Below are 27,554 nucleotides of genomic sequence, written 5' to 3' on the forward strand. Positions count from 1 at the left end.
GATAAAAGCTGCTCTTGTTCTTCATCTCTCGTCTGCCTTCTTAGGGGCCCCCAGTTTGGACAAACTCTATGGAGCAACATCGTTGGAGCATGTCTTCCTAACCCCCTTTCTGCCCAAAGCACCTTGCAATGAAAGCAGGCTGCTTCTTGCTGCCTACACCCCAAAATCACACCAAATATTATTTGCAGCGACTGCTCTTGCCTGATAGTACGGAGGCTGCAGGAACAACCAACGCCAGAGAGAACAAGGAAGGCAAATTGCGTGGATTTCACCTCCGTTCTGGAAAGAACAAGACTCCTGAAACAGTCGTGAGTGGGCTGTAGTGGTGTCAAAATAAAAAAAATTCCTTCCAGTAGCACCTTAAAGACCAACTAAGTTAGTTCTTGGTATGAGGGGGAGGGGTATTACTCAGAAGGCCTTTTCCTGTAAGACCTATTGCAGTCGTTAAGAGTCGTCAACAGGCTCATCTCAGCTATCTGCCACTCACCCATTCCCACCACCCTTCTGAGTAATACCCCTCCCCACCTTCTCACTATATAGAAGGATCTGGCAACTTCTGTTTCAGTGTATCTGAAGAAGTGTGCATGCACACGAAAGCTCATACCAAGAACTAACTTAGTTGGTCTTTAAGGTGCTACTGGAAGGAATTTTTTTATTTTGACTATGGCAGACCAACACGGCTACCTATCTGTAGTGGTGTCAGTCATTTTTTGGACAAAATGGAACAGGAAACATTGGAAAAGGGGTGCTTTAGCCCAGTGGCAGCGAACCTTTTAGAGATCGAGCGCCCAGACTGCAACCAAAACCCACTTATTGATCGCAAAGTGCCAACACGGCAATTTAATATTGGGTAATAATGATTGTGTGCATGTGCACATACAAATAAATATACAGTAAGGAAATGGGGTGAGATTAACCAGAGATATTGATCTTTTCTTGGGAGGAGTGCCCTTCTGCTTGGGGGCCGTTGTCTGGAGTTGTTGAGATTTTTGGGGGGGGGATTGCAAACCGTTGTTGAGCTAATATGGGGGGGGTTGTTGCTGATAAACACTAACACACTTCAGGACACGACGCAGAGGAAAACAATACAAAGCTCACAGGAACCAACAAATTAACAAAAACCCTTGACTCAACCAAAAAACACACTCATTGCCGCCGCTTCCTATCTCCTGCTTGCTGCACCAACCAATCACACCAAACATTCCACACCAAACCAGCCAGTGTGGTGTAGTGGTTAAGAGCGGTAGTCTCGTAATCTGGGGAACCGGGTCCGCATCTCCGCTCCTCCACATGCAGCTGCTGGGTGACCTTGGGCCAGTCACGCTTCTCTGAAGTCTCTCAGCCCCACTCACCTCACAGAGTGTTTGTTGTGGGGGAGGAAGGGAAAGGAGAATGTTAGCCACTTTGAGACTCCTGAAGGGGAGTGAAAGGCGGGATATCAAATCCAAACATGGTGGGGGGGGTGGAAAGGCCAGAAATCAGCTGCTTGGCGGGCGCGCAACTCCACTCGACGCTGCTGTGGGCAGTGTGCGCTCTACAGAGCAATTCCCATCTGGAGAGGCGTTGGGGGGGAGCCAACTTTGAAAACCCCCAGGAATGGCACTGCAGGGGCGATGGCACGGGTGCCCACAGAGAGGGCTCCGAGTGCCCACTCTGGCACGCGTGCCATAGGTTCACCACCACTGCTCTAGCCAGACATGATGCAAAGTATATAGAAGACTTGAACTGCAGGGCAGTGGAACACCTTTGCAAACGCCCCCCCCCCTTACACTCAGCCAGCATGGTTGGGGGTTGGGGGTGATGGGGATTGTAGTTGAACAACATCTGGACACCCAAGTTTGGGGAAAGCTGCTTTAGAGCATAGAAGCTGGCCACACGCTAACCTGCATTAAGGCTGCTATATCTTGAAGAAAAGCCATTGCTACCTGAAATTTAGTTCACTTAAACCTTGCCTCGGTTGCGATTCTCCTTTAGTTTGGTGTTTCTTTCTTTGCAGGCCTCTCAATCATCACTGGCCAAGTTACCAATTGTGGACTGATACTGCTTTTGCAGAATTCTAGATTCAGGTAGGTAGCAGTGTTGGTCTGACGCAGTCGAAATAAATAAAAAATTGTCCAGTAGCACCTGAAAGGTAAAGGGACCCCTGACCGTTAAGTCCAGTTGCGAACAACTCTGAGGTTGCGGCACTCATCTCGTTTTATTGGCTGAGGGAGTGGAATACAGCTTCTGGGTCATGTGGCCAGCATGACTAACCCACTTCTGGCGAACCAGAGCAGCGCATGGAAACATCGTTTACCTTCCCGCCGGAGCGGTACCTATTTATCTACTTTTGACGTGCTTTCGAACTGTTAGGTTGGCAGGAGCAGGGACCGAGCAACGGGAGCTCACCCCGTCATGGGGATTCGAACCGCCGACCTTCTGATCGGCAAGCTCTAGGCTCTGTGGTTTGGACCACAGCGCCACCTGCATCGAAGTGTGCATGCACACGAAAGCTTATACCCAGAACAAACTTAGTTGGTCTCTAAGGTGCTACTGAACAATTTTTTGCTTTTGCAGAAGTTTGCAAATAATGGTCATCATACTGTTTCATAGCATACAGTATACTGCTATAAAATGGCTAATTAAATCAATTACACATTGGAAACAGTCAATGGCTAGAACAGAACAGAACAGAACAGAACAGAACAGAACAGAACAGAATAGAATAGAATAGAATAGAATAGAATAGAATAGAATAGAATAGAATAGAATAGAATAGAATAGAATCTTTACAATTTCCAGATCCAATGTGAATCGGTATGGGTGAAGTCAACATGGTGCTCTCAGATGTTGTTGCACTTACATCTCTCATCATCACTGGACATGTTGATGGGATTTGGAGTCCAACATCTGGAGAGCCACATGTTGTCTACCCCTGCATAGGCCAGTACATTCGTATCTTCTACTTCCCCATAGTTGAACTACTTTTAGCATCCTTTTAAGCTACCCGAGAACAACAAATCCTTCCAAAAAGAAATGCAATTAACTACTGGCAAAAGAGGTAAGGCAGTGTTCTTGTATTATTGAAATAATGGTGCCTCTGGCCACAGAGTCTGCTGGAGACATATAATCAGTCGATTGTAGACATGTGCGAGGATAGCAATACAGTAGTGAAAAGCAGATGTGGCTGCAGACGTTGATTCCTTATGAGAGTAGATTAAACTATGGATCAGCTTTAAGCTCATTTCTATTGGCAACTGTAATGAATACCATAGCAGAGGCAACTGGGAGGAGGCCCTAGGAATATTATGGTGTGCCATGAGGATAAATACAGTCAAACCTCTACTTAGGTCCGCCTCCATTTCGCCCAATGTCCACGGCAAACCCGGAAGTAACTGGTGGGTTTGCCGTCGTTCATGCATGCGCAGTAGCGGCGATCGCCGTTCGCACATGCGCAGAAGTGGGCAATTGCTGCCTGCGCCTGCACACAATTGCACCTCTCCCAGTGACCCATTTTGACCTCCGGATGGACCTCTGGAACAGATTATGGTCGCAGGTAGAGGTTCCACTGTACAGCTGGGGGGGGGGAGAGATCTAAACTGAAAGATGCATTGTGTGTTGTTATTTTTAAGTCAAAAGATAAATCAAATAAAGTCAAATCAATACTTCACTGAAAACGACTAGAAAGGATTATAAAAATTCACTGGAACAAACAAGACAAAGCATTGCTGAGCAGAGCACTCCTGTTCAGAATTCCAGCTATCCAGGCATGCCTGCCTGCTTTCAGAATACTTCTTTCTTTCTTTCTTTCTTTCTTTCTTTCTTTCTTTCTTTCTTTCTTTATTGATAGGTAAAGGTAAAGGGACCCCTGACCATTAGGTCCAGTCGTGGCCGACTCTGGGGTTGCAGTGCTCATCTCGCTTTACTGGCCGAGGGAGCAGGAGTACAGCTTCTGGGTCATGTGGCCCGCATGACTAAGCCATTTCTGGCAAACCAGAGCAGCGCACGGAAACACCGTTTACCTTCCCGCCAGAGCTGTACCTATTGATCTACTTGCACTTTGACGTGCTTTCGAACTGCTAGGTTGGCAGGAGCAGGGACCGAGCAACGGGAGCTCACCCCATCGCGGGGATTCGAACCACCGACCTTCTGATCGGCAAGTCCTAGGCTCTGTGGTTTAACCCACAGCGCCACCTGCGTCCCATATTTATTTGATACTTGTCAATAAATATGTTCCCGTGCACTCTGGCTTCCATCACGGTGTTCCATTGCACCAGAACCAGTAACCCCCTACCACCCTTTCTAGCTCCAGAGGCTTCTTGGTTTGGCCATGTGCTGATGTGTTGCGGCAAAAGCACTGCCGATGCAGCAACCAAACCACCACCACTGTCTTCTTCCCAGCCTTTAAACTGGGAAGTGTGTGAAGATTGCCACAAAACCACAGGGATTATGACTGCCCCACCCTGCAGCTCCAGGTTTGGGAGACGATTGAGGCTCACTTGGCTTGGCAGAGAGCAGCTGAACTCTTATGGTAGTGAGCAAAAATGAGGGACATTGTCCGTGAAGTGTTGTTACTGTGTTTATGTGGGGCTTGTCTTATTTCACCATTGCTTCCATTTTCAGGTGTCTGCTGATTTGCCCTTCAGCGGACCAAAAACAATACTCCCAGATTAGTAGAATGCAGGTGGCGCTGTGGTCTAAACCACTGAGCCTCTTGGGCTTGCCAAGGAGAAGGTCGGTGGTTCAAATCCCCACAACAGCATGAGCTCCCGTTGCTCTGTCCCCGCTCCTGCCAACCTAGCAGTTCAAAAGCACACCAGTACAAGCAGATAAAGAGGTGCTTTTGTGACATCACAAGAAACCCACAGCCAATGGCAACAGCTGAGGAGGCATCATTTTCATTGCTTTGAGCCTCACAATGGTGGGTGGACCTATCAGTGATTGTGTGCTTGCATATTCAGGACACGGGTGGCACTGTGGTCTAAACCACTGAGCCTCTTGGACTTGCCGATCAGAAGGTCAGCAGGTCGAATCCCTGCGAGGGGGTGAGCTCCTGTTGCTCTGTCACAGCTCCTGCCAACCTAGCAGTTCGAAAGCACACCAGTACAAGTAGATAAATAGGTACCGCTGTGGCAGGAAGGTAAACGGTGTTTCCGTGCGCTCTGGTTTCCATCACGGTGTTCTGTTGTGCCAAAAGTGGTTTAGTCATGCTGGCCACATGACCCGGAAAGCTGTCTGTGGACAAATGCCAGCTCCTTCAGCCTGAAAGCAAGATGAGCGCTGCACCCCATAGTTGAATTTAACTGGACTTAACTGTCCATGGATCCTTTAACTTTACCTTTATTACTTATCCAAAGATATATGGAACACTGCTTTCCATTTTCCTTTCCTCTTGTTTTCTCTTCCCCTAATGCCCAATCAGCATTCCATGCCTATCAAATATAACCAGTCTTTACTGAGCTGTTTATATCCTCTCTTAGGGTCTTGTGGCTCCCCTGGTCTTTATTTTCTTTCTTTTTTTGGCCTTTTGTAAACCTTTTGGTTCCTTCTAGCTTGCTGAAACCCCCCTTCTGCTGTTAGATGGTGTTATTTTAACTCAGGCATAGGCAAACTCGGCCCTCCATATGTTTTGGGACTACAATTCCCATCATTCCTGACCACTGGTCCTGTTAGCTAGGGATCATGGAAGTTGTAGTCCCAAAACATCTGGAAGGGCCAAGTTTGCCTATGCCTGTTTTAACTACATAAGCACCCACTCTCATATAAGTTTGTTGTTATTATATATAGGGAAAAGTTAAAGGTAAAAGGTAAAGGTACCCCTGCCCGTACGGGCCAGTCTTGACAGACTCTAGGGTTGTGCGCTCATCTCACTCTAGAGGCCGGGAGCCAGCGCTGTCCGCAGACACTTCCGGATCACGTGGCCAGTGTGACAAGCTGCATCTGGCGAGCCAGCGCAACACACAGAACGCCGTTTACCTTCCCGCTGGTAAGCGGTCCCTATTTATCTACTTGCACCCGGGGGTGCTTTTGAACTGCTAGGTTGGCAGCCGCTGGGACCAAACGATGGGAGCGCACCCCACCGCAGGGATTCGAACCACCGACCATGCAATCAGCAAGTCCTAGGCGCTGAGGTTTTACCCACAGCGCCACCCGCGTCCCTAGGGAAAAGTTAAACAAAGGCAAATAGCTTGACTATCCCTCCCCCCATTAATTAAAAAGCTTCCACCTGACAGTCCCTTTGCTATTTTTGTGCTTTTAGCTCACTTATTTGCGACCAATTCAAGCTCACAACAATGGCAATATATTTTGGATGGAGTATTTGGTTTGTTTTACAAAAACTGTTGAAGAATGCCCCCTCAACAAATAATCAACAATGTGAGATTTTTAGAGAAAGAACATTTGATTTCCCCACCCCACCCCTGTGTTGTCAACAGAAAACACATGGCAATTTAAAATGGCATTTGTGAAGAATAAATTGTTTGATTAGTTTGACTGCTCTTAAAAACTGACTTGATTTATACAATATGTCGTAATCTATTTAGAATTGCATGAGACATTCTAGAGGGCCTCAGCTTCATAATCATGATAATAAGCAATGAGCTTAAGAACTGAATAAGGACATTCACATAATATTCAGAAACCAAAATATTCTGTTGGCTTAGTGTGGCACAGTGTCTTAAGCTCTGTTTCCACTGAACCAGCCTATGTAAAACTACCAAACGCCAAAAAAGTTCAAATCTTCTGCACCCATGGCTAATCAATATTAGGAAAGTTAAATATTTAAGTGCACAGTCTGGGAGTCATTTTGGACTCACAGCTGCCCATGGAGGGGCAGGTCAATTCTGCGTCCAGGGCAGCTGTCTTCCAGCTCCATCTGGTACGCAGGCTGAGACCCTACCTGCCCACAGACTGTCTCGCCAGTGGTGCATGCTCTGGTTATCTCCCGCTTGGACTACTGCAATGCGCTCTACGTGGGGCTACCTTTGAAGGTGACCCGGAAACTACAACTAATCCAGAGTGCGGCAGCTAGACTGGTGGCTGGGAATGGCCACTGAGTCCATATATCACTGGTCCTGAAAGACCAACATTGGCTCCCAGTATGTTTCCAAGCACAATTCAAAGTGTTGGTGCTGACCTTTAAAGCCCTAAACAGCCTTGGCCCTGTATACTTGAAGGAGCCTCTCCACCCCCATCGTTTAGCCCGGACACTGAGGTTCAACAACAAGGGCCTTCTGGCCGTTCCCTCCCTAAGAGAAGTGAGGTTACAGGGAACCAGGCAGAGGGCCTTCTTAGTCGTGGCGCCCTTTCTATGGAATGCCATCAGATGTCAAGGAGATAAAGGACTACACAACTTTTAGAAGACACCTGAAGGCAGCCATGTATCAGGAAGTTTATAATGTTACATTTTTTTATGTTTTTGTATATGCTGGAAGCCACCCAGAGTGGCTAGGGCAACCCAGTAAGATAGGTGGGGTACAAAAAATAAAATTGTTGTTGTCTAGGAGGCTTTAAGGGTACATTATACCTTGCCACTTATGTACTTAAGCCTCTTAAACTGACAAAGCATGATGACAGAAGCTGTTTCCAAGCAGCAGGAGCACTGTTAGCAGATTCCTTCATGAATCTGACAGGGGTTGCTTTTGTAGTGGCATGAATGTGCCACTGGCATGTGGTCGGGAAAACTATTAAATGCACAATTGGAGCAGGATTTCTAGAGTCTGAGATTCTGGGATGGGTACTGGGAGTTTTGTGGGTATTCAAATCCAAATTCACTCAGCTTTTTTCCAGAGTACAACTAGTTCCCAGTCATCTCTAATAAACATGTGAGTGTGAAATAAGTGAACGTATATGGGTGCTTTATACAAAGAAATAAAATCCTGAGTAGGAAACGGAGAACATGAAACAGCCCTGAAACAAAAACTGAACAACGGACAATTCAACTCTGTATTGATATGTGTGCGAGTAACTGAGAGAATAAACACACGTTCTCCTATAAATTTCTGTCTCCATGTGGCCCCAAACAAGTTTAACCTTTAGGGGTGGAAAATAAGAACTTACATCTGAGTCATACATTCTGGCTGTCCTTCAGGCCCTTTTGATAAATGAGATAATGCTCACACTTGACAATATTATGAATTTAGTTTCCAACTGTGCAGTCTTATCTCCTCAACCCTTGAGATACCATACAAGCAAATGTGTGCAATTATATAAATGGATGCAAAATACATTCAGATATCTTGAAAGGGAAAGGGAAACATTCCCATTTAATATGAAGTTGAGATAAATTATGGCCAAGAAGTACAAATCATGAAGTACAAACCAATTCATATTACAATGATTACTCAAAAATAACGTCTTCAGAATCTGATTTAACTTGAGTTTTTGGGTAATAGGAAAATAAACTGGGTAAAAGTTAGAATTATAGGGGCGCATGACTCTTTTCTGCTAACATTAAGTGTTCTGAAACTATCGCCATACAAATTCCATCACAATGTAGTGCTATATTGCCCTTCTAAAACATAAAACCTGCCTGCAGGAACAAGGCAAAAGAATTTTGTCAAAGTGAAACCAAATAAAGCACAATGCTCTGCTTGTTTCCAAGTATCTCTTCAATCGTTCTGAAAAGTAAAGACATGAGATGACTTCCATATTCATTTAATGGTTCTATGACTTGAGCCTTTTGCATCAAAATACTTAGGGCACCCAGTAAATTAATCACAAGTAGTACTTACTGGAAATTGTGGTTCGGACTGTGTGTTGGACCTAGAAACAAACAAACAGAAATTATTAAATAGTTTTGGCTCTTGGAAAATAGCATTAAAGCAAGTACAATGCTTTTTAACAATGCTTTTTCCTCAATGTAGAGGGAAAAAGTATTTTCCACCCCACTATTATTTTGTGTTACTTTCAGAAGTGCAAATCAGTAGCTTATAATTGCTGGATCAAATATGGGAAATGAGGTTTAGTACACACAAGAAAGCATCTCTCCTATTGGTCAATGCATCATTCACTTGCTAAACACTATTAAAGCCAAAATAAAAAAATTCCTTCCAGTAGCACCTTAAAGACCAACTAAGTTAGTTCTTGGTATGAGCTTTCGTGTGCATGCACACTTCTTCAGATACACTGAAACAGAAGTTGCCAGATCCTTCTATATAGTAAGAAGGTGGGGAGGGGCCTTTTCCTGTAAGACCTATTGCAGTCGTTAAGAGTCGTCAACAGGCTCATCTCAGCTATCTGCCAATCACCCATTCCCACCACCCTTCTGAGTAATACCCCTCCCCACCTTCTCACTATATAGAAGGGTCTGGCAACTTCTGTTTCACTGTATCTGAAGAAGTGTGCATGCACACGAAAGCTCATACCAAGAACTAACTTAGTTGGTCTTTAAGGTGCTACTGGAAGGAATTTTTTTATTTTGACTATGGCAGACCAACACGGCTACCTATCTGTAACTGGAACTATTAAAGCCAGTTCAACTGTTAAAAGACGACTCACAGGTACTGTTGTATGACCTTTGTTGCAAAAAACAGATAATTATGAGATGCTGTGATTTGCTGTTGCTCGAGGTTCAGGTGGCTTCAGTGGCCTGGAGTGCCTTCCATCAGCTTCGGCTGGTGGACCAGCTACACCCCATCTGGACAGGGATAGCCTAACTACTGTTGACTATGCTCTGGTAATCTCAAGGTTAGATTACTGCAAAGGGCTGCCTCTGAAGACAGTTCGGAAACTTCAGCTAGTGCAGAATTCAGCGGCCATGTTGCTCCCCGGAGCAAGATGGTTTGAACATATTACACGGGTCCTGGTCCGACTGCACTGGCTACCAATTAGTTTCTGGGCCCAATTCAAAGTGCTGCTTTTGACCTATAAAGCCTTAAACGGCTCAGGACCGCAGTACCTCAAAGACCGCCTCTTTCCATATGAAACTACCCGAACCCTGAGATCTTCTGAGGCCCTTCTTCATGTGTCTCCTCCTCAAGAAGTCCGGAGGGTGGCAACATGAGAACGGGGCCTTCTCTGCAGTAGCTCCCCATCTGTGGAATTCTCTCCCCAAGGAAGTTTGCCTGCTGCCTTCATTATACACCTTTAGGCATCAGGCAGAAACGTTCCTTTTTAACCAGGCTTTGGGTTGATCTGATTTACATCCTATGCCCTTTAAAAAAAAAATTGGGGGGGCTATTGGGTTGTTGATTATATTTTTATTATGTATTTTGTGGTTTTATATCTTGATTTTATTCTGTGAACCGCCCTGAGACCCCCAGGTATAGGGTGGTTGTGACGTTAACATATGAGAGTGCTGGAGGTGAAATAGTTAAACAGGTTACCCAATCAGGACCCAGGGGGGTGGAGTCAGAGGGACTATAAAACCAGCTCTGGGAGGGGCGAAAGGGGAGTTCGTTGGGAGTTGGGTGGTTGGTTGGAGTGGGAGTGAATAGGGATAAAGTCGGTGGGTAGGTTAAGTTAGGGTAGCGAAATAAGCTGAGTCAGGAACAGTTAGGGGCTAGGAAGACAAATAAATATCTGAGAGGTGGTTTAGTGAGTGAGAGCAGGTAGCGGAAGTTATAGGTCTGGATAGGCACCCCATGAATGTAATTGACTGATACTGTTTATGAAACCACACGCTTGTTAAACTGCAATAAACAAACAAAAGTTTATGTTCCAATTTAACCCTCACTGGACTCAGTATTGTACCAGATAGGGTCTGGGTGGTGGCAGCGAGAAATAAAGTGGTGGCACAGGGATCAACAGACAGTGAAACATCCGGGGACCCTGTGTGATCGCCACAGTAGTATATAAATTTAATTTATTACTATTACTTAAGTAACCTGTGGCAATTATTATAACAAATATGCATAGAGGATACAGCATCCTTCATAGTTAGTGTAGTTAGTGCCATTACAACAAAGACTTCAAACTGGTCAGTACCCCAATACAAAACCCGGTGTGCAACTTATCACTTCAGTCAATACAGTTTTGGGGATATCCTTCGTACAGTAAAAGACACGTGCTGATTTTTTAGCAAACAGTCAGCTGCTTGCTGCCACAGGCATCATGGGCAAAGATTGGGGCCAAAGCTATGAATACCAGATGGGGAACAGCTACTTAATTCTTCTGGCCAGTGAGAACAGAATGAGTTCAAGCAGCACTGTGAAACGTGAAGTAATGGAAGTTTGCCTCCCTGTGCCTTAGACTAAACCTTAATTCACATTTGTGCTGTTCTCTGAACTTCATATTTACAGACCATTCCATCTGTATCTACTTTCTTTTATTACTAGTAAATGGTATCAGGTTCAACCCAGACGTTCTGGGCTGAGGAGGACGCCTCGGGCAAGGACTTTATTGATTTTCTTTCATGTTGCAATTTATTTTCTAAAAGGGGGGGGGGGACCCAGTGAATTAATTTCTCATTTTGTGATTGTGAAAACTAGGAGCTAGTCTATAAAGCAATAAACCTAGCTATAAAAGCCACAGTTTAAAACAAAGTGACTCACCCAGCCTTACAAACAGAACTCCTGTTGCAGTGATCGTCTTCATCCCATTTGTGGCCACGCATTGATAATACCCCGTGTCGGTGGTGTCAAGATCTTGGATTCGAAGTCGTGAGCCATAGTCCGTTTTCCTTATGGTGATCCTTCTTGGTTCTTGAACCACTGGCGCATCGTTTTTTAACCATCTGACATTTGGCGATGGATTTCCTGCCACTTTGCAATGGAGAATGGCCGTCTGGCCCTGGACTATGGTGATATTGTTTACTGGTTCCAAAAAGGTCAAGAAGTAGCCTGAAAAGGGGAGAGGTCAAAAAGAGATCAAAGCTGAGCTGGGATAAGCAACTGCCTGGGGGCACTTATTTATGAACAGTTTTAGAAAATCATTCCAGGTCTGTGGTTTCTAAAATTAAGCATTATCTGTGCAGATAAGAGACATGATGATCTGAGACCTGGACTGACAGTTCTTTGCTTCTGTAGAAACAAGTTCAACCCAAAAGTTTTCTCAATATGTACTCTGATTTGATTTGTCACTTGATCAGAAATCCTCATGCCTCACTTCAACGATTCATGACAGCGTTGGAATAATTAGGAGGCTGGTTGTTTCAGCTTAAAATTAGTATGCTCAAAACATGTTCTTCAACAAAAAATGGATACAATATTCTGTTACTTCCTATTAACAAACACAAAATTAAGCAATAAAATGAAATAACAAACCTAAAGCAGACATATAGTTCAAATAATTTCTAGTAAAAAAAAAGTTTCCGTTTCAAATTTTTGTTTTAACATTTTTATTCAGCTTTGTGAATGAATTTGCTCACAACACAGAGCACCCTGCCTTTTATAATTTTTTGAGGCAGTACAGTAAGTTCTTCCCACTCACAGAGCACTATTACACCTGCCTTTGAAATGGTGCAACAATCACTAACAGTTCTCAATATTTTTTGCAGCAGTTTGAGATATCATGGCAAGGCTAGAGCCTGCAATGGATGTAATTTAACTATGACTTATTTGGCTTTCTTTTGCCTATTGTTATCTGCTCCTTTTCTAGTTAAAATGTGCCCCCTCCATTTTCTTTATTCATCATTTACAGACCTGCTGAGTTGTTGGGCTATTTCCTAGTGATGCACGAACAAGCTCTGCCGTAGCAGGTCCTATGCCAAATTCATACCACAATTATCTTTAAAATCCAAATCGGGGGAAATAGGCACTCATGATTCATATATAAAAACAACTGGAAACTATATAAAAAGAATACCCAATATCATCAGTTGGACATCGCAATAAAAAATAGAGGCCCCTATCGCTTACACACCCTCATTAAAAACAGCCTTTAAAAAGTTATTACAGCCCACCTAATTGATAAAAAGGAGGGGGATCAGCATATGAAAAAAGGTAAAGGAACCATGGACAGTTAAGTCCCGTCAAAGGAGACTATGGGGTTGCGGCACCCATCGTGCTTTTCAGGCCGAGGAAGCCGGCGTTTGTCCGCAGACAGCTTTCCAGGTCATGTGGCCAGCAGGACTCAGAAGAAGAAGAAGAGTTTGGATTTAATATCCCGCCTTTCACTCTTCAGGAGTCTCAAAGCGGCTAACAATCTCCTTTCCCTTCCTCCCCCACAACAAACACTCTGTGAGGTGAGTGGGGCTGAGAGACTTCAAAGAAGTGTGACTGGCCCAAGGTCACCCAGCAGCTGCATGTGGAGGAGTGGAGACACGAACCCGGTTCCCCAGATTACGTGACTACCGCTCTTAGCCACTACACCACACTGGCTCTCAACCGCTTCTGGTGCAACAGAACACCATGACGGAAACCAGAGCACACGGAAATGCCGTTTACCTTCCTGCCACAGCAGTACCTATTTATCTACTTGCACTGGCGTGCTTTCAAACTGGTAGGTTGGCAAGAGCTGGGACAGAGCAAAGGGAGCTCACCGCTTCGCGGGAATTTGAACCACTAACCTTCCGATCGGCAAGCCCAAGAGGCTCGGTGGTTTAGACCACAGCACCACCCATGTCCCAAATAAACAAGCACACAATCACTGATAGGTCCACCCACCATTGTGAGGCTCAAAGCAATGAAGATGATGCCTCCCCAGCTGTTGCCATTGGCTGTGGGTTTCTTGTGATGTCACAAAAGCACTTGGCAACTGAGTGGATATACAGGCAGACCAAGGAGGAAACCCTATTTTATTTCCAGCAGGACACACCTGGCAATGGATGTGACATTCAGCACTGTCCAGGCTTCTTCCACTGGGAGGAGGCAAAGTGGTGAATGGAAGGAGGCAATCCTCTGGCAGTGGGATGCTAGGGAGCGATAATAAGGCAACTTTGCTTTCATTGTGATGGCCGGTGATGAACCGGGCCAGGGTGGCAGTGGTGAATAAGGAATTGGCCTGCCAGCTGAATCCAGTCCCCCATGCCTGGATTATTATCAAGGCACAATTTTTGTTGATTTATTGGAAGTTTTAAAGCAGAGGTTGGATGGTTGGCTATCACAGATGCTTTAGTTGAGATTCCTGCATTGCCAGCAGTTGGATTAGATCAGTGGTTCCCAACGTTTTTTTGGCCATGCCCCACCTAAGCATTCAAAAATCCTGATTGCCCCCCATGACATATAATTCTCATTATTCAAAAGTGAAGTCCTATTCACAGTGAGGAGGCCTAAAAGGCTGTTCACTGTTAATAACTCATTCTCGAATTGCCCCCTTAAAAATCCATTGCCTGCTGTGGGGCATGTACCCCATGTTGGGAACCATGGGATTAGACGGTCCTTGAGGTCCCTCCCAGCTGTATAATTCTAGGATGGTCTTCAGCTGTTGGGCAGGCAGACTGCATTTAGTTTGGTGGTCCTTCCATTCCTCAAAGACATTTCCGAAGTCTCACAGTTCATGATGATACTTGCATGCTCCCCCATTGTACTGAACAATTCTCTGAAGAACTTATTTCCACAGTCAGATGCGTTTGACTTTGCTTTTCGTTTATGCTGCTGTTATAAAAAACTTGACAAACTACTGTTTGCATTTACAGGCTGTTTACATATTTAATAGCTGCTTCCACAAAAGCAAGATTCAAAATCCATCAAGTAGCGTAAACCACAGCAGGTGCCCAAATGTGTATCTAATGTAGCTGTTTCAAATACAACACATGGATTTGCACTTTATAACACAGCTATCCAGAGGAAGCAAACCAATTTGCCGCCCCCCCCCCCACAAAAACCCCAACAACAACAACAACAACAACAGAGCAGCTTGCAAAATAAGGAGAAACAGGACTGGAATTAAACACATCCATGTTTGGCTAAAATGAAGACAGCCTCAAAATGAATGCACCGTATTTTAGTTCCACTGCGCATCAGATGCTCAGCAGGTTGATTCAAACAGGATAGGTGTGTGTTACGCAGCCAGAAAGCATGCAGTCTGGCAGAGAGCCAAGCGCAATTATTAGAATGTTCCACAGTATAACATTCCAAATTGCAATTCGTGCTATGAAAAAGCTTGTAAAGGAAAAGGCCTGCGGTAATCAAAAAGTTGTTTTTAAAAGGGTGTTCTGTTCTGCGATGCTGGAGCGACGCAGAGTGCATGTCAGTGGTAGCATTAGGAACATAAGGTTCACTTATTCAACTCTCAGATGTTTAAAGATAAGTAAGCTGAAGTTCTAGTAAATTAAACTCAAATCATGGCAGAGTAAATTTTAGAGAAGGCTTTCTTGTTGGAAACATTTCCTAACAGATCACTTCATTCCTTCGTGCCCAACGCTACTTGGGATATTTAGGTATAATTCACTTTGCCCCACTCCCTCAAAAAAGAAAAGAAATAGCAGCCAGAGATTTGGGTGGTGGTTGAGCTGTGCAAAGAATGTCTATACAAAAATATCTTTCAATTTCCCCCAGCTCATTTCTTGATCAGTGGCATTGAGTGGGTACGAGGCACAAGGCAGAAGAGAAGGTAACTGATTTAGGTGGATTGGCTGAAGGAGGGATAGCATACGAGACAACTGCTGGAGGCAAAAGCGCTGATGAAAATGCTGGACAATTTTGCTCACACAACAGGAAATTCAGCAATCGCAGCAAACCTTGAGGAATTTTGGCAAGGGAACTTGCTGGCTCCAGGGATACATTTGGCCCATTATTTTAAAGCAAACCAGCCTGATTCACACTTCCAGGATTATAGTCAAATCAGAATGCAGTTGTTCTTCAGTTCTGGCACTTCTCCAAATACTGCACTGCAGATCGTTGCTCAAAAAGGCACAAAACTTTGAAGTTGAATGTTTTGGTTCCTGAACGCCGCAAACCTGGAAGTGAGCATTCCAGTTTGTGAACATTCTTTGGAACCGGAACATCTGACACGGCTTCTGATTGGCTGCAGGAGCTTCCTGATTCTTTAGCCACTTGTAGCATCCACCAACATCTGCCAGCTTCCAACCACGGGTACCAGCAGCCTTCAAGCAAGCAAACTTGCCTTATTATCTCTCCCTAGCATCCCACTGCCAGAGGATTGCCTCCTTCCATTCACCACTTTACCTCCTCCCAGTGGAAGAAGCCTGGACAGTGCTGAATGTCACATCCATTGCCAGGTGTGTCCTGATGGAAATAGAAAAGGGCTTTCCCCTTGGCCTGCCTGTATATCCACTCAGTTGCCAAGTGCTTTTGTGACATCACAAGAAACCCACAGCCAATGGCAACAGCTGGGGAGGCATCATCTTCATTGCTTTGAGCCTCACAATGGCAGGTGGACCTATCAGTGATTGTGTGCTTGTTTATTCAGGAAGCTGGTAGCGCTGTGGTCTAAACCACCAAGCCTCTTCCCTTAGCTAAAAACCTTGCAGTTTTTGCTGTCACCTGATCATCTTGATCTGCTACAAGGAAGGACACAGTAATAATAATAATAATAATAATAATAATAATAATAATAATAATAATAATAATAATAAATTTTATTTATATCCCGCCCTCCCCAGCCGAAGCCGGGCTCAGGGCGGCTAACATCACTAAAATAGTGCAACATTATAAAAACATCATAAGAATTAATTAAAATCAAAATTGATGGCAACCATAAACTAAAGTATTGTAAAGATTGCCAAAGGAGGGAGTCAGGCTGCGCCCTGACCAAAGGCCTGGTGGAACAGCTCTGTCTTGCAGGCCCTGCGGAAAGATGTCAAGTCCTGCAGGGCCCTTGTCTCTTGTGACAGAGTGTTCCACCAGATCGGAGCCGCAGCCGAAAAAGCCCTGGCTCTAGTTGAGGCCAGCCTAACCTCTCTGTGGCCTGGGACCTTCAAGATGTTTTTATATGAAGACCGTAGGTTTCTCTGTGGGGCATACCAGGAGAGGCGGTCCCGTAGATACGAGGGTCCTAGGCCGTATAGGGCTTTGAAGGTTAAAACCAGCACCTTAAACCTGATCCTGTACTCCACCGGGAGCCAGTGCAGCTGGTATAGCACCGGATGAATGTGATCCCGCAGCGAAGACCCCGTAAGGAGTCTCGCTGCGGCATTCTGCACCTGCTGGAGTTTCTGGGTCAGTCTCAGGGGCAGCCCCATGTAGAGCGAGTTACAATAATCCAGTCTGGAGGTGACTGTCGCGTAGATCACAGTGGCTAGGTCAGGGCGAGAGAGGTAAGGAGCCAACTGCTTAGCTTGGCGGAGATGAAAAAATGTAGCAATGGTTGAGCGACCCAACATGGACAATAGTAGAGGGGTAATAACCTCACTCCTCAAATCTTTATAAAGAGTGCTCATGAACCACTGACTCAATACTGCCATCTCCACAGGGGCATAACCGTTTTTCCAGTGGGGGGAAAACGTAGATCATAAAACAAATCATTTGGCTGTCAGATTTTGATAAGGCTAGTATTTGAATAAACTATTATTACCTTTGTGTGTTGGAACTGGTCTGTCATGTCCATCCATTTGGCTTAAAGGATCATCAGAATCCGGTATTTCCATTTCGCCTGAATAAATAAACAAAAATACAAACCACTTAACACAAAATCTAGTTCAGATTCTCAGCTTATCTTTTTCCTCTCTCACTAGGACGTCATTTTGACTTGCAAATTCGGTAAACTACAAAAATGCATATCCAAATTTATATCCATCGTCTTCCTGGGAGATCAGATCTTAGCTTTTATTGATGACAGTCACCTCATTTCACGCCGGAGCGTTAAGATTTATTTCCAAAAACAGGTAAATAGAACAGAAATGCTATTACCAGTATGTGTCTGGTAAAATGCCCCTGCTATTCCAATATATGTGAGGTTTCCTTCCTTCTCGCTTCCAAAGGAAAGGGGAACTATATGTTCCTAGAGTCAGAAAAAAAGGACACAGTATTTGATTGTGCTTTCGATTTCTTCTAGAAAGGGGCCTTGGAGTGACCAGGATTTTTGAACTACCCAAAACGTGTTTGCAGAAATTGTTTGATGCACATACAGGTCTTTACTTGAAGAGACAGTGGTAGTTCCTTATGCCTTTCCCCCCAAATCTTCCATAAGTCTTGCACCAAGTTCAAGGGCAAAGAACAAAATACAAAACAGAGAACTTTTGTAACTCTCTGCTTCTGTAATCCTCGTATAATCTAACTGTGGATTGTTGTCTACCTGCCTGAGTCGTCATCAATACCGCAAGACATTCTTTGGAAATAATACACTAGGAACTGTACAGACAACAGCTAAGCTCCAAGAAACGGTTATGTCATGGGACTGCAATCTGGATATGGAAAGAATGCTTCTTTAATTAGTTTTAGAGCCTTCTTATTTAAGTCCTATCTATAAAGGGGGAATGAAGAAAAGGAACACTGGTGCGGGAGATCTCAGTGTTATTCCTATCCACTATCTGAGCAGAACATGCAACAAAATTGACGGGTTGCTCTTGAAACACACTGGCCAATGGTTCCTTCATTTGTACAGAATTTACTGGCTACAGAAAAGCGACATTTAGAAAATTACAGTGGTACCTCAGGTTAAGTACTTAATTCGTTCCGGAGGTCCGTTCTTAACCTGAAACTGTTCTTAACCTGAAGCACGACTTTAGCTAATGGGGCCTCCCGCTGCCGCCAGAGCACGATTTCTGTTCTCATCCTGAAGCAAAATTCTTAAGATGAAGCACTATTTCTGGGTTAGCGGAGTCTGTAACCTGAAGCGTATGTAACCTGAAGCGTATGTAACCCGAGGTACCACTGTATCAGGAATTGACAGTGTCTACACACCCAAACTATAATTTCTAAATATAATCCTCAATTTGTTCATATAAACACACACACACACACACACATACACACACAAAATGAAAAACAGATATTTTTTTTGCTTAGAGAAAATTCAAATTCCTTCCCCCTTTTCCCCCAATTCTTTAGCTATTTAGAGGAATCCTGGAGACAGGGAAACAGGAGGAGTAAATTGATGAACAGACACAGGGAGGCTATCTCATTTCCCAGCCCCCACCCTCCTGCATTCCTTCCTGATTTCTCAATCCCTCAAATCAAGATGGAAAGAGACAAAAGCATTTGCTCATTTTTTTATTTTTTTTAAAGAGGAACTTTAATAATAGCTTTGTGATATTCCTTCTTCAGCTCAGTGTGTTTATTTCTGGCAAAAACATCTATCTCCATATGTGCCTTATCAGTGGATAATTACAAGCCACAGAAAGTTTTAAAAAACCAACAAAAATCTGTATGAATAAGGTGCATTAAATTTATAAGATCCTCTTTACATTATGTAAATTACACATCACAGGCAGACATGTCATTACAAACTTTTCCCTTTAAAATTTACTTTTAGGGAAAAAAGACGCTGACCTAGAAAAGTCACCTTCAAAAAAATCTATCCTTTTAAATTTTAGACCAGACGTTTTCAAATTGGAAGTCAATGCAATGCCAGACTTTGGACTGTGTGTCATAAAGGGCATGAGACTTTGCCTGTACATTTTTGTAAAAAACCGCCAATGAACCATCTGGCCCAACAGATACTCCTTTCCTTTCATAGCAGTGGTGTAACATTTAAAGTATTTGTAGATGTTTCAATAACTACCTGTGAATCCATTCCTTTCTACTGTTACCAGTACAGTGGAGCCTCGCAAGACGAAAAGAATCCGTTCTGTGCTTCTCTTCGTCTAGCGGTCTTTTTCGTCTTGCGAAGCAAGCCGATTGAAGGATTAGCGGATTAGCACTATTAGCAGCTTTTAGAGGCTTTTAGCAGCTTATCTGCTGATCGGATCAGCTGATAAGCGGCTTAGTGGCTTAGAAAAAGGGGGGGAGGGGAAAAACCCAGCAGGAACTCGCAAGACATTGTCGTCTTGCGAAGCAAGCCCATAGGAGATTTGTTTTGCGAAGCACCTCCAAAACGGAAAACTCTTTCGTCTAGCGAGTTTTCCGTCTTGCAAGGCATTCGTCTTGTGGGGCACCACTGTACTCCTCTCATAGGTTTTTATTTTCCTTTCCAATTCCCGCATCTTAATCTGTGATCCTCTTTTAGCAGATGAAAGTAACTCTGGCATATCCCTGGCACATCCTATCTCTTCAACAAAGATGGGAAACCTCAGATTCAGGGGCCGAATGTGCCTTCCACACCCCTCGGTGCGGCCCTTGGAATGTTCCCCATGCCACACACCTCATTGACCAAGCTTCACATTCTGAGTGTTTTTTCCTGACGGGAATGGGTCCTTGAATGATGCCTCTTGCTTGTCTGGAAGGAGGACAGAGCAGGGTGCATGAGTGCAAAGAAACTAGCCTACTCTACAAAGGTCAAGGTTGCTCGAGTTTATCCCCACACTTTTGCTTTTGAACCCACAAACAAAATACACTTCCTCATTTGAGCCTGTTTAAAAAGTTCCATTTACCCAGGGTCCAGTCAACAACTCAGAAATAGCCATGAAGGAATTAATACCGTCCAAATCCTTACCAAGATCTGACTCAACTCCCATGCAGTGGCGTAGCGTGGGGGGTGCAGGGGGGGCCGGCCGCACCGGGCGCAACATCTGGGGGTTAGGGTTAGGGGGCGCAAATCCACGGGTTAGGGGGCGCAAATTACTTGCCTTGCCCCGGGTGCTGACAACCCACGCTACGCCACTGCTCCCATGCCAGAAAAAGTCATTGCTTATCCCACAATGCAGTCATGAACTTTTCTAATTTGGGAGGTAAAAGCTAAAGGTAAAAGAACCCTGGACGGTTAAGTCCAGTCAAAATCGACTATGGGGTGCAGCACTCATCTTGCTTTCAGGCTGAGGGAGCCGGCATTTGTCCACAGACAGCTTTCCAGGTCATGGGGCCAGCATGACTTAACCGCTTCTGGCACAAAAGAACACCATAATGGAAACCAGAGTACATGGAAACGCCATTTACCTTCCAGTCACAGGGGTACCTATTTATCTACTTGAACTTATGGGTGTGCTTTTGAACTGCTAGGTTGGCAGGAGCTGGAACAGAGCAACGGGAGCTCACCCCGTTGCAGGGATTCGAACTGCCAACCTTCTGGTCAGCAAGCCCAAGAAGCTCAGTGGTTTAGACCACAGCGCCACCTGTGTATACAGGCAATGTCAGAAGCCTATTGGTCAAAAGTTATTTGGCCATGAAATCATATACTTGTGTTGTGGAAGAAAAACAGCAACAGAATAATTTAATATTGGTCCATATCACGGAAAAGAGCATTAGTCTATGGGAAGGGGGGGAGAGTAATACAATTAGCAAAGGTAATCAGATCCAGATTCTTGGCTTCAGTTCAGATCAAACCTTTTGCCCCTGCATTCACCCTTTATATTACCCCTTTGTGATGCACAGTAATTAACCCTGAAGTCTCCAATTAACCATAGTTGCCTGTTACCAGTAAGCTATGTTTACCAGGTTCAGAACAAATCAGGATCTTAAACCAGTTCATTTAGTATCCTGGCTTGTTCTGAACATGCTAACCATGGTTTACTTGTCTGAATAAAACAGGAAACTATGGTCCATAAAGGGATGAGAAGTGGGGTGAGTGTGGGCAAGAGATTCCTGCATATCTCAGGTTCTAATGTCAATATATGACCATGTGCTCATGTCTCTTAAAGACGAACTTCCAAACTGAGGCTCATATACAAATAGAATGGAAAGAACTGCAATGTCCTGAAAAATCTAATAAAGTATAGGAAGTGTTATTATTAGCAGAGCATTTTGATCCCAGTTTCTCCTTGCTGAAGTCATTCCCCATAGTGTAACCAAATAGAAACACGACTGCTACCACCAGTTCATTCTCATAGGCATATATCCAATTCAAATAGATTCATTCTTCCCAACATGCTTCGATATTTCCTTCTTAAGTTTTTCAGCATGGAAGCTATTCAAAGCCCCTTTTACTGATATCAGAAGCTTAGCCATGATATTCCATCACCAAATGATTACAACTCAATCTGTGTGCCAGCACAAAAAAACCCACACGTAGTGTTCAGCAGCACAAATGACCAGAGCTACTGTGGAACTCAGTAACCAGGATGTCAATAACCTCCTTCGAAAATCTGGCACAAGAAAGGTTCCTTCAGAGCTAAACAATCGATGCAATAAACCCACAAAGGACCCCAAACGCAACTTGCTGATAATTTCTTTCTCAGACTTTTATCTACAAGATAGTATTGTGGGATTCCATCGCTCTCCTTCATTGATTTATACGCCGGTCGTAAAAATCCACACATAGACAGGTATGTGAAATGAACTGCTGACCTTTGGGGAAGGGTGCTAGGCAGTTAAAGTGAGCTGATGGCCAAATTTGACACGGCAGTTCCATTTCATTACCCAGGTTGAGTTAGGCGAAACAAAGGGACGATAGTTGCCACGTTATGTGGATGAAAAACTTCAATGGATCCTGCAGCAGGCACTGGGGAGCAGGGAGGGGGCACAGCAGTCTCAATATCATTCTAATACTGAACTCCTAGGCATATAAGGTTGGAGTCAAAGCAATGACCAAAATCCAAATACATCCATGGCTGATCTATCCCACTCAAAAAAATCCTTGTGTCATATCCTCTCTTTCTCTCCCTCTCCCTATTTCTATTTATTTTGTCCACTTGTGTCCTACTTTTCCAAAGAAAGCTTGGGGCGACTTAAAATAATTAAAGCCATTTTTGAAAAAGAAAAGCCAATAGTATATTCTACAAACAAGAAACAAGCATTAGAAACAAATCCAGCAGCATAGTATTCATTTAAATAATTGAAAAAGCAACTTCCAGAAAAGGGTGAGTTTTACAATCTCTTTGTAAAGGTCAAGGCAAGAGGAGGATTGTTGAACCTTCAAAGGGAACTCAGGTCAGAGTCTCAGGAACACAGCTGTGAAAGCCATGCTGGTTCAAATCATCTTGGCCACTGATTTGGAAAGGTGAGTGGACTCATTAAGGGTAGAAATGCTCTCCAAGATATGCCCTGAGCTTCTAAGGACTTTTAAGGTCACATACAATCACTTTGGGCAATGATGCCAACTGGTAACAGTAGCTCTTACCAGCTAGGGATCCGATGATGATGGTGGTGGTGATTTATTTATAGCCTGCCCATCTGGCTGGGTTTCCCCAGCCACTTTGGGCAGCTCCCAACAGAATATTAAAAACACGATAAAACATCAAACATTAGAAACTTCCCTAAACAGAGCTGCCTTCAGATGTCTTCTAAAAGTCAGGTATTTGTTTATTTCTTTGACATTTGATGGGAGGGTTTCCACAGGGTGGGTGCCACTACCAAGAAGGCCCTCTGCCTGGTTCCCTGTAACCTCACTTCTCACAGGGAGGGAACTGCCAGAAGGCCCTCAGCGCTGGACCTCAGTGTCTGGGCTGAACAATGGGGGTGTAGACACTGTTTCAGGTATACTGGACCATGGCTCTTTAAAGCTTTAAAGGTCAGCAGAAAAAAGTTGAATTGTGCTCAGAAACGTACTGGAAGCCAATGTAGGTCTTTCACAACTGGTGTTATATGGTCTCAGTGGCCACTCCCAGACACCAGTCTAGCTGCCACATTCTGGATTAGTTGTAGTTCCCGGGTCACCTTCAAAGGTAGCCCCATGTAGATCACTACTAATTTTTTGTCTGCAAGCTGAGTAAGAATAGTGAGAGTAGTGTGGTTTGGGACCATTTACATAAACTGACGCAAAACAGGGAAGTAAGGTGGATGGCAGTAGGGCAGCTTGGTGATGTGACAGTGGTGAAAATTGGAACTGGAAGGAGAAAGCTGTAGTCCTGCTTTCCCCATCCTGATACCTCCTAGAAATTGTGGGTCTCCAACTTCCTTCAGCCCCAGTCAGCATGGCCAATGGTCAGGGATTTCTAGTTAACAAAAAATTATATAGTGTTTGATTGTAAGAAAAACTCTGAACAATGATGGCACTTGTAGCCCAACAACTTCTGTATCACCCCAGGTCTTGACTATTCTAGACTTCCCCACCTATGTTTTTGCTGCTGTTTTATTGCGTACTGCATCAATTGTGCTCCAAACCATCTACATGCTCAGCATGTCTACTTGTGGACGAATCTGGTAGTAGTAGGTCAAGGTAAAGGAGCCCTAGACAGTTAAGTAAAGTCAAAGGCGACTATGGGGTGTGGCGCTCATCTCGCTTTTGAGGGTGAGAGAGCTGGCGTTTGTCTGCAGACAGCTTTCCAGGTCATGTGGCCAGCATGACTAAACCACTTCTGGGACAACAGAACACTGTGATGGAAACCAGAGTAGAACTGCTAGGTTGGCAGAAGCTAAGAGAGAGCAACGGGAGCTCACCCCATTGCATGGATTCGAACCACCAACCTTCTGTTTGGCAACCCCAAGAGGCTCAGTGGTTTAGACCACACCTCCACCCACGTTCTACTAATCTGGTAGTATTGCTTTTGGTCAGCTGAAGGGCAAATTGCCAAACACCTGAAAACTGGAGCAATTGTGAAATAACACAAGCCCCACATAAACACAGTTACAAAACTTCACAAACCATGTCCCTAATTTTTGCTCACCACTATGAGAGTTCAGCTGCTCTCTGCCAAGCCAAATGGGCCACAATCTTCTCCCAAACCTGCAGCTGCAGGGTGGGGCAGTCATAGCAATCCCTGCGATTTTGTGGCAATCTTCACCCACTTCCCATCTTAAAGGCTGGAAAGAAGACAGTGGTGGTGGTTTATTTACTGCATTGTCACTGCTTTTGCAGCATCCCATCAGCACATGGCCAAATCGAGAAGGATCTGGAAAGGGCGGCAGGGGCAAAGCAACTGCTTATTTACATTTCTGAAGGCCTGGGCCACTCCCACTCCCAACGTGATTGGCTGTCCAAACCTCCCAGCTGCGAATCATGACTCAGAGTTTAAGGGCCAATGGCCGAGGCCGAAATCCTGAAGTGTTCTGTGATTGGATATCATGTATCGAATCAGAACACAGGAGCTCAGAATCCTTAGTCCAGACTCAAGTTCAGGCAAACACAGACCACTGAATACATAACAAAGGCTATAGAAAAATTGTGGACCCCCGTCTGGGAGAGGATCCATCTCTGACGTGTAATTGTATAATTGCCAACACAACATAATCTCACGAGATTTACAAAGCAAAAATATTTGATTATATTAATCTGAAGGATGACGGAAGGTTGATTTAGGAGGTATCGTAGACGTAGGGTATTAACATATTATTACAGGAAATTATATGTGCAGGATAATTGAAACAGAGATGAAAATAAATCCCACATGAGTTTAAATAAGCAAAGATGTGGGTGCAGATGAGAGGTGGGTACATGCAGTGATAATCCTCAAATCTACTGGTCATGTGGACAAATGGAAGAGGTACTGCGTCAGCTTGCTGCTTGTAGTCACAGGTCTATGAAACAATTTTCTGGAGGGGCCACATGTGTAGGTGAACAACGCATGACAATAAATGAAAGTACCTTTCAAATTAATATCGTCAAGCTCTCTATTATTTCCTTGGCTGCACTCTCGTTGGCCCACCGTCAGTTATCAACGTCTCTAACTCCTCAGACAAAGGAGCTACTGTAGGTTTTTAATTCAGCTGCCAATCTAATTACTTTGGCTGCGAAAGGCAAGCTGCTTTGGGTTGCTGAATCATACCCTTTCATGGGAATTTATCCCCCAACATCTGCAGCTCCTGGCAACAGATATTTAAAAAAATGGCAAAGGGTGTTGAAATGTCTACAAAGAGGCAGTTACTGCTACAGTCTGCGCATCCCTTTCACGGTGATGCAAGGATAGGACCTGCACTGTCTCCACAACTTACAGTTCCTGCCTGAAATGAAAACAAGAGGGACAAATGGGCAAGCCGGAAGACTTCCTGTTTAAACTACATGATAAACACACACATGTAGAGGCATTTTACTTCCTTAAACAAGTAAAACTAATGATTTCAGTGTCAAATTATTTTCGTCTCATGCTGAATTCAGAGTAACGGCAATCTTGCCACATGGAAGACTGAAGCCAAATGACGTCACCTGGACCCAGCTGGCAATGTGATCTAACGAAGGGATTTTGAACCTAAAAAGGACGACAACTTCTCTAGCAATTCGGTCTCCTACAAAGTGGCAGGCGACACGCACACACTGACAAAAGGCCATTGTATCACAGTGCAATCCTACAGATTCAGAACATAGGAGCCAACTCCTAGGGAGTGAGGTCCCTTTGCCCTCCCTAAAATATTTGATGGACGTCCCCAAGTTGATTGACATTTTCAGTCAAATAATGTGTGTGCGCTGCATCATGTGATCAATTATGCTAGGTCAGGGCTAACTCCCCCCCCCACCCCAATATTTTATTGAAGTTGGCACCCCTGATTCAGAAGTACTACTCCCAGGTATGTAGGTCCAGTGTTGAAGCCACAACACAAATTTACTATTAAAGCATTGTATAACTTCATTCTTCATAAGCAGCCCTTAAAAACAGAATGTAAGGAAAGTCATTACCAAATGCCACGTTCGTTGAGATTAAAACCAATACAAAGGCATGTGCATAATATCAATAAAAGTAATTTCATATTAAAAAATAACACATTGGGCAATAAAATTCTGATTAGCTTTGGGACTGGGGAGTACATATTGTTTCTGCAGAAGGCAGAATTTTGCTTTCTTTTTTTTTTAAAAAAAATCTTACCTCTGGAATGCTACACTTTATCAGTGCAGTTCCTTTTGGCAAAGAAACTCTAAAGGAGAGAGCAAAGGCTCTTGGGGAGTTGATCTGAGGCTCAAGGCAATGGCTACGCCTGCTGCTGTTGAGACTTGGCTGACATTCAACAAGGAAAATTTGAACAGCCTTCCTAGACTAATAAAGCAAGAGTGTGTTGAGACATAAGAAAATGGCTCAAGGAGACTAGGGCATCCAATGCTCCCTTGTCCTCTCGTACCAGTAAATTCTGGTCCTAGTTTTCAGGAAACCATGGTTTGCCATTTTGTCTGAGCAGGGAAACTATGGTTTGATCCTGGTTTGCAGGCAAGCGCAAATCACAGATGGTTCGGATGAAAGAACAAACAATGACTTTATGTAAACAGGCTTTAAAAGATATTAAACTCATCATGAAAGTCAAACAGAATGAAAGTGAAACTAGTCTAGTAGGAACACTACATCCCATAAGACTCAGCTCACCCCATAAGACTCACTACACCCCATAAGACTACATCTCATAAGACTCAGACATAAAAGCAAACTATGGTTTAGAACTACAAGAAAATGGTTCGTGCTTGAGCACTCCCCATTCAAAGAGGATTCAAAGGGAGTCGCTTCTCTTTAGCAAAAACCATTATTTGCAGGTACAGTTGTACCTCAGAAGTCGAACAAAATCCATTTTGGAAGTCCGTTCAACTTCTGAAAACGTTCAACTTCCAAAGCATGGCTTCTGATTGGCTGTGGGAAGCTCTTGCAGCCAACTGGAAGCCACGGAAGCCCTGCCGGATGTTCGGCTTCTGAAAGAACGTTTGAAAACCGGAACACTCACTTCCGGGTTTCAATCGTTTGAGAGCAGAAACGTTCAACTCCCAAGGTATTCGGGAGCCGAGGTATGACTGTATATCCAAACCAACAAACCATGGATTGCTATCCAAACCAGGATTGTAAGTCATGGCTGACTTTGGAAGGTAAGAGCAAGCCATAGTTTGCCAGTATGCTTTGTACTAAAAAGGAAGTA

The 27,554-nt window shown here is 44.1% G+C and overlaps 1 protein-coding gene across 1 annotated transcript in view; it reads right to left on the bottom strand.

The window, feature by feature from the left end:
* ROR2 (receptor tyrosine kinase like orphan receptor 2) overlaps nucleotides 1-27,554 on the bottom strand; it is a 156,989-nt gene that overhangs the window by 28,805 nt on the left and 100,630 nt on the right. The window contains exons 2-4 of the mRNA XM_083464823.1: nucleotides 17,335-17,412; nucleotides 11,472-11,759; nucleotides 8,712-8,742 (exon numbers count right to left, since the gene is read on the bottom strand). Of these exons, the coding sequence (XP_083320949.1) occupies nucleotides 8,712-8,742; nucleotides 11,472-11,759; nucleotides 17,335-17,412 (397 nt within the window). The remainder of the gene's footprint in view (nucleotides 1-8,711; nucleotides 8,743-11,471; nucleotides 11,760-17,334; nucleotides 17,413-27,554) is intronic.

Source organism: Podarcis liolepis, assembly GCF_965112155.1.
Source record: "Podarcis liolepis genome assembly, chromosome: 11".
Taxonomy (NCBI): Eukaryota; Metazoa; Chordata; class Lepidosauria; order Squamata; family Lacertidae; genus Podarcis; species Podarcis liolepis.